The sequence below is a fragment of the Enoplosus armatus genome, chromosome 12 (assembly GCF_043641665.1).
Source record: "Enoplosus armatus isolate fEnoArm2 chromosome 12, fEnoArm2.hap1, whole genome shotgun sequence".
NCBI classification, from domain to species: domain Eukaryota; kingdom Metazoa; phylum Chordata; class Actinopteri; order Centrarchiformes; family Enoplosidae; genus Enoplosus; species Enoplosus armatus.
This window is the reverse complement of record NC_092191.1, coordinates 15,074,165-15,088,761: the sequence shown is the minus strand read 5'-3', so window position 1 is coordinate 15,088,761 and position 14,597 is coordinate 15,074,165. Positions and strand designations below refer to the sequence as shown.

The following is a 14,597-nucleotide window of genomic DNA, read 5'->3' as shown; positions in this document are numbered from 1 at the left end:
GTTTGCTAATATGCATTGTTGACACAAATGCCGCTATGATTACTAGTATTCCATCTTTGATTAATTGATCCCACAAAAGCAGTATAGGGAAAAACGTGGGGGGAAAAAAAACACATTTTCAGTACAATTCTTCAAAAATGAAAGACTGATTAAAAAGAAAAGGTGTTCAAACAGAAGGACAATTTTAAAAATATACTTGAGCACCTTCCTTCCCATCCTTGGCATCCTACTGATGATGCTCAAATGACATGCTCTGTTGATTTCACACCTCTTGACAAAAGGGGGGGAAGGTTGGCAGCTCCGGCTGTCTCAAGTTATCATCCCAGTGAGCCGGGTAAACTCCAGGAGTAAGAGTGACTTGTGTCACCACAAACCATGGAAAGTCAAATCACTCGTGAGATGGACGTGTTTACTCCTACCCTCTGTTCATTAGAGCGTGACAGTTCAATGATGAATAATGTCATGGGGAACAAACCTGCGTTTGGACACTGTTTCTTTAATGCCAAAATACTTCAGCTCAGCCTTTTCCTTCGTTAGGCCTTGAATATTTTATGTATAGTTGCAAAGGAGCAGTGTCCGCATGTATAGCTGTAATCTTTTAACTTTCAAAATCTTTGTTTAGTTTGAATTCTTCAGTTGATCTCTTTACCATAGTGCTACATGCAGCAATCAGGATCTCTGCTTGGTCTGACTTTTATTTTCTCACGCTAGTCTCCAACAATCAGTTTTACACACAGGATTCAGTTTTGAGCAAATTATAATTTTAAATTGGAAATAACGTGCTCTCTAATGAATCTGCTTAAAATGCATATCATCACCAGGGCATTAAAAACACCAACCCAGTCCTATACTGGGATTGTTACCATAGCAACAGCTGATAAAGTAATGTAGGGGAAAAGTGGGTTTCCAAACTGTGAGATGACAACTGTTCAAATACGACGATAACACCCAACAGATAAGAATTAATCATACATTTTCAGCTGCAGATGGAATCAAACACTTAACCTGCGCCCACATAGAGGTTAACATCAGCTGCATCTCTTTTTCATTTTTAGTAAACATAATAAACACACTGCATTTTAACAATAATGTGGTATCTGTCAGTTGATGTCTGCTAATAACTGATTGATGTGCCATAACTGAGCAAGCAGCTCCGGGAAGCTTTATACCAGTGAATCCTGGAGGTATTGCATGCAGGTCTGTTCTATGTGTGTGTGCAGAGCGAGCATGAGAGGTAATTACTGGGTCAGAGACCTAAACAGGAGTAGTGGATGAGAATAAGATCCCTTCCCTGGGCAGGTGTTTTTAATAGGAGCATGGGGGATAGCGTGACACTGTTTCTCTCCTGAGACCTGCAGCATCTCTCCCAGGTAACAATCTCACCTGTAGCATCAAATCAGACTGTACAGTACTCACTTAATGAAGCACGCGATTGTGCATGACCTTAACTCCAACAATAAGGTGAACTGCAAAAATACATAAAAGATAGAAGACATTTTTCTTACTTGAAAATACTCAGACAGTGGGGCCGGTAGTCTCTTTTCTACAGCCATTTTACATGATTAATATGGTAGAGAGCAGGAGTTGAAACTGCAATTAAAGGTGTCTTCCATCAGAAGAAGAATCCCCTTTCTGGTAGTCAGCTAAAGGAGGACTGAGGGGAGCGATGCTCCACCAGAGAAGTCATTATTTCTCCACCATCCCCTCTGCTCTATGGAATACATTAACTTCACAGTGTCGCTGTCTTAGCCAGAGTGCCTTCATTGCTTTGTTTTTTTAAGGGATGCATGCAATTAGAAGAAGGGGAAGAAGAAAGTGCTTGGAATAGTCCCCAACCCCCACACAGAGATTGAGTACCAGCACACAACAAGCTCAGTGGGCCCCTCGGGGCCCTGCCTGAGACTGAGGAGAGTCTCTGATAGTCACTGCTCATCGACAACAAAAAAGGAAGAAAACAACTGCAAAGCCTCCATTTCACTAAGTAAATGGATTCCTAAAAATGTACAGATGGATTTCCAATAACAGACGCTCGCCCTTGTTTGTGCGGAATAATAAATGATACTTCCTTTGTGGGGGGGATAAAATACCTTAACAGCATCAAAGTAAAAACTACCTCCACTTTGATATTATGTAAAATGATACAGACATTGCACAGTAACACGTATTAGCATGTTTAACAGAGACGGTACTGCCCACCTACATCTTCTAAACTTTGTTCCAATTCTTCGTCTGTATGGATTACCCTGCTGCAGAGAACAAGGATCATTACATCCATAATTCCCTGTTCTGCATAATGTCTTTGTGAATATTTCCCTGGATTTGACTTTCAGCTGTAGTGCAATTAACTATATATAGATAACTTAGATACTTTGCCAGGGCATACTCTCATGTACAGACATATGAGATACATGTAGCCTCATGAATATGATTCACCTATGAAAAAGGGAAAATAATTGTGGAGAATCATCATAATTGGAGAAACGGCAAGAGGCATTATTATGAATCTAGGCCTCCTTCCATGTGCGCAACAGTAATGAGCCTGAGGAAAGTGATTGTCGTACATTTGATGGTTCACTAACTTCACAGTCATTGTCTTTATCTGCGATAGAAAGGAGAGGTGGGGGGAGGATCACAATTCCTATGAGGTGCATTTAAATCATAGTCTCCACATATTACTCAGAAAATTCCCTCTTGAGAGTGTGAGCTGAGATGGCGTCCTTCAAGCCCCGCTGGGTTTCCTGTCATCATGAAATGGGAGCAGGAGATTAGGGGGGTGAGGGATGTAGGGGATGGAGAAGGAGGGGGGTAAATACTGAAATCTGGTCTAATCCCATCTCATACAGCTGAAGATACACTCCTTCTAAGACATTTCTGCTCGGAGCTGAGGTAACTGAAAGGAATGAGGGGAATACCGTTGGGAATCAGCCGTATAACACATTGTTTGAAACGTATGCATCCCTGAATGATCCAACAACTCCAAAGTTAGGTTATACATATTTAACAATGGCAAGCGACAAGTCTGTCACACTTATCTAATGCCTACGCTTATTTGACTTTGGTCGATTAAACAATTTGGCCAAGGTGAGTGAAAATAAATTGCTCCCGATACAATGTTATAGCAAACTGGGCCACAGAGTCATTACATTGTTATATTATTTCCTGTTACAGTGTGAGCCCACTAAGGGTACAGTTCAACCAGACAAGGTTTCTTGCAGGTGATGCTATTTTTGTATTAAACAAACGCATCAAAGTGGCAGTTTTGCACAGCTCATTGTGTTTAATGGAGTGCTGTAAAACACGTCCTTTTCAGTGTAATTAAGAAGTGTGAAACACATATCTAGAGGGTCTGTATCATAAGTATTCCAATTTCATAATATATTGTGATTGAATTCTTCTTCTGCTGCAAAGCTTAGAAAACATCCCTCATGACAATTACATGTTAAAATCAATTACACTTTGTTGAAATAAGAATATTATAAAGCGTACTATGAAAGAATATTTTAATGTGATGGTTCTTTTATAACTAACATTTGGAAAAACACTGAAGACACTGATAAATATTGTAACACACTTCCCTCCTGAGCTGTTTGTGTATTTAACAGCCTTGTTGTTCATCTTAAATACATAGATTAACAAAAATCAAGAGCATGACCTTGTTGCCCCCGTTCATGCCTCTTCTCTGTCTTCTTAAAACTCCTTTTCTCTCACGGTTCTCTCATTTTCTAATGAAATGCAACACTTCACAAAGCCCCCAGATTAATGTGCAGAAATAAAATAAATAAAGGGAAGCATTCAGAGTGACTGCTGATGCGAGAGGAGAGGGGATTCTCACAACCCACTGCCCCCGCTGTAAGAACATGCCTTATCAACATTTTCTCCCTGTAAAATGTCAATGGAATGCAACACATTTCATCAACAAGGCAACACATGCATCTCCTGTAAGCTGCATGATCTCTCTGCCTTGTTATACCATGCGAGACTCTCGTCTCTCACCTCTCCGGGTCTCTGCGGCTGACGTCTCTAACCTCTGACATTCATCACTAGTCCACAGTGAACCTAAAACCTGAGACTGTCTTCTTACAGATGTTTCCACTAAGATACGATCCGATCTTTCCTAAGAAAAATTCTCTATGTGGTTTAGCTCTAGTGTGAACACAGAAATGCTGTTTGCGTGGCACACACAGACAACCTTCAAGGTGTTCACATGCAATAGCTTTCTAGTAAGTGTGCTCCGGCTGCAAACCACAGTATTTCTAGGAATTCACCTTTACCTCTTGTCACGAGGGACAGAATGGGAATTAACTACATGATATTTAAATGACTTGCGGAAGTGTGTGAATTGTTCAGAAATAACTTGGCAAGTGTGCGTGATGTACAAGCAAGTGAGCACATTTGTATGCATATTAATTCTGTGCTGCATTGGGATGAGCTACCGAGCAATGCCCTGTTGTGCCATTTAATTTAAAAAGGAGGCCTGTCTATGCAAATCGTTGGAGAAGATATTTTTCATCACTCACATGAAAAAAATGTATAAAAGGAAATCTCGCTTGTTTTATCCCTGTTCAGGTGTTTCGTGGAGGTGGACAGGAGCCCAGAAAGCTGCAAAACACACGAGTATCGTAGTGGAGCATTTGCACATCACAGTGAGCACATCTGTCCTTTTACACCCATATTCCCATTTATGTTCTTTTGAACTTCTTGTTTGCATCCCTGCATGGCATTTGGTGATGAGTGGTGTGCATGAAAAAGGTTGTATCCTTTTAAATTGTCCGGTTACTCCTGGATTAAAACTTTGGGCTAAAAATCACTTGGCCCTGAGGCTTGGGGAGCAAAAAAGCAATTCCACGCAGAGCAATACGGGGGTATCTCATAAAAACAACATCATGGCTGCTCCATGTCCTCAGGAGAGGCAGCAGTGTGGGCAGTTGGGGTTGAGGTAAACTTCAAGACCGATTTCTTGTTTGTGTATGTGTGCCGGTCTGTAGTTTTCCTGTGTGTGTATGTGTATATACAGTATGTGTGTGTTATGATCCTGTATACTCCTGGCCAGCATTAGTGTTGTCATGCGCGTGGGAACATGGGGGGGGGGGGGCTGCCCTGGATACGCCCACAACCGCTTATGTGCACGCTGTGTATTGAGAGTGACAGATGTAGAACAGTTTCTATAGTTGAATATTACCACAGAATAAACAATATTATCCAAATAATCGAGGATATTTAAACTTGCAACAAGCTCAGCTGCTGCTGAAAAGAAGAAATCTTAAACTGTACATGTATGTGCTGATTACCACTTACTTTGATGTTTTATTATTCTGCATATTTTTAATGATGCCTCGTGTTTCAGATAGATGTTCATCCTGTCTGTCCTCAGACTGAGCACCTGTCGGTACTTTTTCTGCACAGCACCCAACTTCCTGCTCTAATGAGTGCTGTTGGAAATGCTTCTGTTCGAAATGTAGTGCGTTCCAACTGCATAGTATGTGGATTTTGTGTACACGAGAAATACCCAGATGTGAGCTTACTGGACATACTCAACTGCCTCAAAATGCATTGCATCTCCTCAGACTGTGCAATGGCAGCAACATATTACTACATGCTACCGTGGACCCAGGACATTAAGGTACAGCTAACAGAGAAATATTAAATGTAGTGGAAGAGGTCGCGTTGATTTACATTTGTGATAAACAGTTTTCATTCAACGGTAGCTGGGACCACAAATGTGATCGATATAGTCGGGTGACGCAGAGAAGACGTATTACTGTGTACCTGAGTGTGAACAGTCTGCTGATAATAGCATACTTAATTGTTGATCTAGTATGCAGTATGCAGTACATACTGACTGAGTATGTAGTAGGCAGTACGTTAGTGAGTCAGTAGGCTTGTCTGAGATGAGATGCGGCTTGCCTCACGCAGTCGGTGGAGGTATCAAAAAGCGTACCTGAAGTCTGACAGCTCGGACTTAGCTGACTCGACTTACAATGTGGAATAATGATGAAAAACTATGACGGAAGTTTGTTTTTTCAGCTTCATTCAACAAAAAATATACAAATTACATTAGGGACAAACAAGTACACAATACAGGAGCGCTGATAACAAAAAAATAATATATATATTAAGAAATAAGGGTTGAAAAGTAAATAAATATGGACTTCATCAAATATGTTACTGTAATATTCTAAGAACCTGTTGCTTTTTTTATAGTTTGTAAGAGCAGTGAGTAACATTAGTGGTATTGAAAGTGTGAGAATTTAAAACAGACCAAAACTTTGTTGTTATTTTACACTGAAAAAATAAATGGAAAGTGGTTTAATCAGCATGTCAACAAAAAGAACAAGAGCTATCAACATCCACATATCTGGAGATTATAGAATTCACTGGATGGATTTTATTCAAAATTATTAAATGAACTGCGGCGCCTAGCTCTCCCAACTGTGAGCGTCTTTGGCCCGTGAGATTTCCAAGTCTCACGCAGTAGAGCATCCAGAGCAAGTCAGACAAATTCACTAACCATCATGCAATTCACTCAGAAAGACGGCAATCGAAACTGCGCAGGTTTGCGTCCGTCTGACTCATCTCAAACAAGCCTAGTAAGTGGGTGTAAGGTCATGTGGTAACCAGCAGAATTGTGTCCGGGTCAGGGATGCACTGTATGGAACCAGCCCTTATCCAAGCACCATTTCCCTCAGTTCCTGCTGCGCACACACAGCAGCCATAACAGGTAAACCAGACAAGGTGAGCAAGCATCAACACTGTTGGTTATGAATGTTGTACTTGCCATTAAATCATGACTTCTTTTGTTGTTATAGAATTCAACACAGTTACCATCAAAGCCCCCGAAGACTCTGCTTCAAATGTCAACTATTATTCATGACTAAATAAGCAGAAGCCACTGTTACAAAAACATCTTTAGGTGTCATTTGCTTGTCACTTCGCTTCATCAGGACTGTGGGTGTCTGTCATCAGATTCTGATTCAAATCCTGAGTGGTGAATGGAAGATAGTGACATCATCTTTTTCCAACCTAGCCCAGCCCACTTCAAAACAGTGACAAAAGCGAAAAAAGTGACAAGAAATGTAGAAATGTGAAATAATGAACACTGTTCTAACTTTGGCAGAAAATGGTGTAGGAACCTGTCACTCATGGTAAGAAGCTGATTGAGAAAATATGTCTCAGGGGCTTTATCCTAATGTACTGCATGTACAGCATACTGTTGGTCCACTGCACATGAAAGTATGTTCAAAAATAGGTTCTTGACTTACGATGTGGAGCTTCAAGAAGTCTCCGAGACCAGAGGAGCTATCCACCCTCACCAGGACAGCATCCTTCAGGTGCGTGCTGAAGCCAATGGCTAGCCGGTCTGCCCTCGTGCTGGGACGGTCATTTGGTGGCCATGTGTACGTGATCAGTCCACCATCTCGTCCAAATATGTACGTTGTTCCCGCTGGAGAGGAAAAAAACAGGAGAGAGAGAACAAATGGAAGATGTTAATAATGTATTCCCCCTTACAACCGTGTACCAGGCGTGAACCACCGACTGTCAACACAAAAACATTATTAACACAGCAAAGCCGGCATCCATGCCATGTGTACAGAGCACCGTCAGTCTGGAGGGTTTTATTGTGCTGAGTAATGACTTTGCAAAGCACTGAGTAACATATCACTCTTGAACAGCTCTCAGCCCCGTCTGAGGGTTTAAGTACACTCATGTCAATTCATGAGTAGGGGAAACTTCAGCAGAAATGAGGGAGGCAGGTACTGGTGCCGCTTTCCTCATAATGCTGCACAATTACTCAGTTTTACTGCCACTGCCTGCTTCACCTCTAGAGGGAAGAGATACAAGTGAATGCTAGTGAATATCTGCAGTCGTTTCCCCGGTGCCCAGGTAACCAGCATGCCAAACGGGCACCTCCCCGTCTCTCATGCTTCATTGGAAGCCTCAAAGGCAGACACAGCCGGTAGCATTATTGACTGACTGGTCCAATTATGCCCTTCTTGTGACCTCCAAACCAGCTATTTCCTGTCTCGCCACATTACCTCATTGTCTTTAGCAGCCGTATGAAAGGTTTGAACATGACCTGGTAGACGGAAGAGTGGTTCTAATTACCTGGCTATTCAGTGAGAAAGAGCCTCGCGGCATTATGCCAGTGACCTAGTCAAATTGACGGTTGGAAATAATTCCGTCTCGACTAATGAAGGAAGTGGTCTATTAAAAGTGGGAGTGTGTTCATGTATAAAGCCACAGTCTCAGGTTTTGATGCTTGCCAACCATCCAGCGCTTCACCATTTCAGAGCTGTCAGAGTTGTCTAAATCACATAAGTGCCTATTTCTTCCCAATTACAAACCTTCATTAGGATAGTGTATCAATTCCTTATTTTGCCAGGACATAGAAAAGCATGGTCGTGAGAGAAAGTGTGTATATGTGTGTGCAATTGTGAACGATTGAGTATGTGATTGGGAAATAAATGCCTGTGAGGAAGCCTGAAAATGAATGCAGCTGTCAGATTAGCATAAAAACAGCTATCTTCATGAAAAATTAGACGGGGGAGCTCGGCTAGTGTCTTATGCATTTACGTGTGTGTGTGTGTGTGTGTGTGTGTGTGTGAGAGAGCGAGAAGGCGAAACAGCTAGAGCGTGCGAGCGAGAGAGTGTGTTAATATTCATAGGGGCTGGGAGTTAAACAGCCTTAGCCTGAACAATAGATTATAAATCATTCTGACTGTAATTCCAATATTTTCTTGTAAACCAGTTCACAAGGATATAAAACTATCGATATATTTTGCATTTATTTATATATTTCAGTTGTTTTCCTCCCTCTGGCTTTTCTTTCGCAGCACGGTCATTAAAGCGCGTCACTCTACTCTCAAGTTCCTTTTCCAATTTCACTCCCTCATTTGAGTCAATACACACTGTCAACCATTAGCTAAAAAGAATTGCATCATTAATTAACAATAATGTGATTAACCAATGATGGCGGGACATACAGATCTATGGCAGGATTTATTGTTTTCATAAAGCATGACTCGCATTTGTAAAATGTAATGAAATAACACTGTAAGCATTCTTGTTCTCCTAATGGATAAAGCGTTATGAAGCTTGATGACTTCTACAAAGGAAAAGACATTATGTGTAATATATTTGCGTGACAGGCATCATTTCTTTTTCATGAAGTCTGCCGGCTACCACTGAAAAAAAAAACCTTCTTGTTCCACTAATGCATATCTGATGTTGGCCCCTTCACAGAGCAATCTCCAATTCATGTAGCTCGCGCTGGACTGTTGTCACTGTCTCCGAGTCCCCCCCCCCCCCCAAGCCACCAAAACACTTGCTCCATGCTCCAGCTTATTATAATTAAGCTCTTTTAAACCATGTCAGTGTTGGAACTCACTGGGCCCTTAAGCGTCCATTTCCCCCTCTGTCTATTCATACGATTTGACACCCACTTTATCCCACTGACAGCTTATTTACTGTTGGTGACCTCCAAAAAAAAACCAAAAAAAACACTATAATATAAAGATTGCTCATTTCAGTTGACTGGTGTGCAGATCCTGCTGGTGACATCCTTAAGCTAAATGGATGAACAGCAAGACCCTCATGTCAAGGCATCAAAGGTCAACTAAACTAACTACTACATGCAGATTACAGAAATGGTGCCAAAACTGATTCAGGGAGGGCAGATAATAAGGTTGTCGATATGTGGTAAAGCAGTCTAAAATCCATACAAGCAAGTAGGACTAGTGGAAAAACTCCTTGAGGGACTGTTGAGGATTAAGATACATGGAGAAACATGGCTAATGCACACCTACACAGTCGTGCAGTGGCGTGAAATCAGCAGACACGTGCCTGTGTAACTCCAGTGGTGGGAGTAATTATGCACTGGCTCCATATTTGTTATTTGTGCGCTCTCCTGGGACACTGGGCCCCGATATGGATCTGTTGTAGTCATTAGATACAGTAGTGTCCTGGAAATACTTGGCTGTTTGTTGTCTCTTTAGTTTGACAAGAGTTTCAGTTTATTCCCTATTCACCCACTGTCTAATAGAAAAACAAATGAAAGGACAAGATTCTAGGTAGGTAATGAGGGGAGTTGCAGACACAAAGTGCTCAGAGGTGTAGCTCTACACAATACAAGACCCGCAAAACAGAATGTAATTAAGATTTTCTTTCTTCACATATCCCTGCATGCATTTGTATCTCCTATGCTTTTCCCCAGAGAGGTCATAACGCAGAAACCAAGAGGCAGTGCGCTTTGAGCAGGTGTTGGTAGGTCTTACTCAAGGCTATTAGAGATGAGCAGACCTCCAGGATGAACTCCTCAACCACAAGCCTCCCCTGTTAAAGGATAATGAATTAATCTGTCCTCATGTTGGACTACACTGAGCACTGGTTGCTCTCCGCTGTGTCACTTAACATCAAAGAAGATAAACATTGGCAGATCAAACACTCTGCTTTCATTAAAAATGTAGCAACCATCCCAGGAGTTCTCCTGCATTTGGCCAAAGAGGTGTGTGGGATAGTAGACTGTAGGATAGCAAACATGGCCTGTGTGTTAGAGCCCTCTCGGCACCGACTTCTCAATGTCTCAGTCTATTTCTGCTGGAATGAAGCAGGAGCATATAGCAAACTGGCCCTTAAGCACTGTATGTTAAATAATCGGTGCAGTGTCATACGAAGAGGAGGATAGGTGTGAGCAAAGGAAAATGCACTGGCTCTGTGCCCTAGAGTAGCAGCTGCGGGGTAGTTAGGATACACAAACCAGGCTACTGCTCGGCTAAGGTCAGGCCCGCAGACTGTCTTTCCTCTGACCTCCAACAAGGCCATCATAACGAGCCTCATATTACCACCTCTGCCGAGAAACTGGGGAGGAATCCAATCATAATTACATAGTTGTGATGGAAATATGAAAAGGAGAGATGACATTATGGATCTGCTTTCTGTCAGAACTTAGCACTTGTGTTTCTCTCTATTTGCTGCCAAGGATTCCCGTAATGACTGGTGTGCAAAAATAGATTACCCTAGATGTGGCATATAGGGTATCATTTGGATATTCATTTTTGATCTCCATGAATCTCTTGAATGGAATTTCAAAGTAGCACAACATCTTTTCTCTAATGTCTCTTGTGTATGTCTATAAGCAGTATCTTATATATAGACATACACAGTGTCTTCCAAGTTTACGTTTAACTTATATGTTGTATGTCTTTACAATGGAAATGAGCATAATGAGGACAACATCCATAAGATCTGTGAAGCACTTGAACTTGTTTGTGACTGTGACAGAAATAAGTAGGTGAACATTTACATAAATCGCTGCATGTTTTTCATCCCCAAACCATTTAAAAAGGACAAAACTATATTAAGGATAACATCATCTGGGTTTATCTTTGGTCTGTGCCTCCCCCCCTGGGAGGAGGACAATTAAAAGAAGCTTAATGATGTCTATTGGATTACAATTTCAGTTTCCAGAGAAATCATTACCACGATTTATGAGGACACTATTATCCAATCAAATGCTATCGGTATCTGGTAAAGGAGCTACGTCCAATCAATGCTCCGGAAGATTTAGCACTGTGAGTGAAAATTGTGAGTCAACGTGATCAATTTCTTTCTTCCCCCTGATGTACCTTTCTCACTGTATGTTACCTTTTGGGACAATTAAATGGGCTAGTAGTTGAGGAGATGAGGTGGTAAATAGAACGTGGGGTTATGAGCAACAAACGCAAATTCAAACAAGTGTCTTTTCAGCTGCATGTTCTAACCTGGCTGTGAATTACAGAGGCAGTCGAGCAGGGGCACGGTTCACACAGCCTCAGTGTATAGTTAAATGGTACATTGCATCCCATGATCCAAAAATGGCAATGATAATATCTATCTATCTATCTATCTATCTATCTATCTATCTATCTATCTATCTATCTATCGATCTATCTATCGATCTATCGATATAATCAAAGGAATCTTGTTTGATCCACAGTGTCTTTCCACTCGAGGCGTCTTTGGCAGACAAATTCATCAATATATCAAATATACCAGCAAAAATGGAAGAAGGAAAAAACCGTGATTTGAACATTTAAATGTCAGCGGATTTACAATGTTATTAGGGATGTCAGTGTTTAGCTTTGATGTCAAAGACTGTTCACATTTATGTTTCACCTGTGTGAGCGTGTTTGTTAGTGACTGACTGTGGAGGCTATAAAAGAGAATGTATGGCATTCTTTACACACTCACTTTCAGCTATTTTCAATTAAAGTGAATCTGTGAAACACACCATTCAGATGGCTGTGCATGTTTCAACCAAGGGCGAAGTTTATCTGGAAATGTAGCTGAATTCAATTTTTTTATTCATCAATATATTACATGAATTTGATGTGGTAATCAGTGATATCATTTGTTTGTATGATGTTGGTGACACCTGAGATGTGCACATTACATTGCATTACTGTAATGATTTACTGATTGATTTTAAGCTTAAAAACTTAAAAACTGTCTGTTCAGCTACAGTAGTGACTATGCTCACTATAACGTACTGTAACCATTTGTTCCATACAATGTTTTTCTGACTTGTTCACTGTTGCTACTGCTGTAAATGTAAAACATCTCTTCTGCATACCACAGAATGTTTCCTGGAAAAGACTGCGAGGACTGTACTTTCCTGTCGGTGCATGGTGGGGCTTTGTGTTGGCGAGGTGACATTTCTGTCAGGGGTTTTTCTTTTCTGTGCCTGTCTGGTGTTCTGGCCACATGCTGTGAACTTTACTGCTCCAAAGTAGGGGGAGAGGAATAACGGTTTTAGGGATCACCTGGGATTTATGCTTGTCCCGTTCACCTTCAGAGTCGTCAGAGGTGTGTGGTGCACTGCAGTTGTGTTCTGTACTACTTTCATGCCTTTACCAAGTCATGTGTGCATGTACGGGTCCTATTCGTAAGCTTACAAAGTCTTTTTGTGGATATGTAGGCCAATTTGACTTTGATGTAATTCCCTCAAGCAGGAAAAAAAAGAAGCTTTTTTTTCATTCCAAGTATATCCACATGTGGCTGTACAATGAATGAGGAACAGGCTGGTGGATGCACCTTTCCCATTGCCAGCCTGTCCCTGTAGTTGCCTGCCGGTTCTTTTTGGCTCTTCACCTAATGTCACTGAACTATTTCTTTCATTTGGCAATGAAGTTCTTAGCACCAGAGCGGCACAGTTGGTTAATATGTTATCTCCTCCTAAGCTAATTAAATTTAAAGTGCCATACACTCGCTCGTGGCAATTCTGCACCTTTTGCACAAGGACAAGAGCGTCCTCCTGAGAGAGAGCTTTTATGTGGTAGATCCCTTCTGTACTGCTCTCTACTGTACATCAGAGTTGTCAGAGCGCACTGCTTTGACTGATGATGAAAACCACATATACTGATAATGTATTCTGTATGCCTGTTGCCAGCAAACCGACGTACGCACTGTGAACTTCTGGTCGTGACAAAAGTCACTTTCCACACCGTGCACCGTGGGTTTTGTGCTGTGTCCGCTGATTTACAAAAATATAGCCCAGAGTATTTAGAATAGAAAATGTAAGACTGCTGGGTTAAAGAGGTCACCTCCAGATGGAAATGATTTAAATGATTTAAATGAAAATGTCACACATTATTATTTCTAAGCAAATTACACGTTTTTGCTAAAAGGTGGTAATGTTAGATGTAGTTTAGTCTCAAGCTTGTAACGTATGCTAATCTTCATCAGGTTCTAGTAATGTAGGCGTGCTACAGCTTTTGTTTGTTTTTTAGTCTAGTTTTCTAGTCCTTTTGAGTTGACTTCTGCAGTCATGTTGGTGTTTTCATGCTGGGTTTTCTCCTAAAATCAATTTACTCTTGTAATTGTTTAGTAATTGTAATTGTATTTTGAGTATATTGCTTTTGTCTTGACAATGTCATTAAAAATGAAACGAAAAAAACAAAACAAAAACAAAAACAAAATAAATCATGATAATTATTTTACATTGTTTTCTTTATACTTTTCATTATTTAAAGCAAATATAATCTTTCATGAAAATAAAATAAACAACAACATATGCCTGTCAGAAAAAACAGACCCTCCTGTCAGATGTCACTTTTGTAGCCGGTATAACCAAATGCTTTAACATGTGAGGTGATTAATTGCCTGCCATGTTTGACTGGCAGCCTCTGCATGTTGGAATAATTAAGTACAAAGAACAACAGCAGCTCTGAAAACATGAGTTGAGAGCAATTGTTCTTCCAGTTGTTTGGAGTTGGCAGTTAAAGCACAGCCTCTGGTTGTCCATCCCGTGGGTACAAATGAAGAAAATTCAGCTGGACAACGGAAACTGGAAAGCAAGGTATAGTGGATACAGCTAGATCCCCATGGCCACCCCCCAACCCCCACCCAATCACTATTTCTATATCTGTTCATTGTTCCATTGCAGTGCAGCGAGGTCCTTTCAACAATTTAAACCTCGCTCTCAAGCTTTGCTCCTGGAAAAAGCCATTCTCTATCTTCAGTGGTGCAGCCCTTTGGGAGACTAAAAAGGCTATGGATTGTTGACTTGTCTTAATCCTCTCCCAGCACAAACAACTGCCTCCCTTATAATGGGACAGGCAGTT

At 41.1% G+C, this 14,597-nt stretch overlaps 1 protein-coding gene across 6 annotated transcripts in view; it reads right to left on the bottom strand.

The window, feature by feature from the left end:
- Positions 1 to 14,597, bottom strand: part of LOC139294223 (neurexin-1a) — a 235,322-nt gene that overhangs the window by 77,155 nt on the left and 143,570 nt on the right. For all 6 annotated transcript variants that reach the window (XM_070916062.1, XM_070916064.1, XM_070916061.1 and 3 more), the window contains one exon: positions 7,260 to 7,441. In XM_070916062.1, the coding sequence (XP_070772163.1) occupies positions 7,260 to 7,441 (182 nt within the window). The remainder of the gene's footprint in view (positions 1 to 7,259; positions 7,442 to 14,597) is intronic.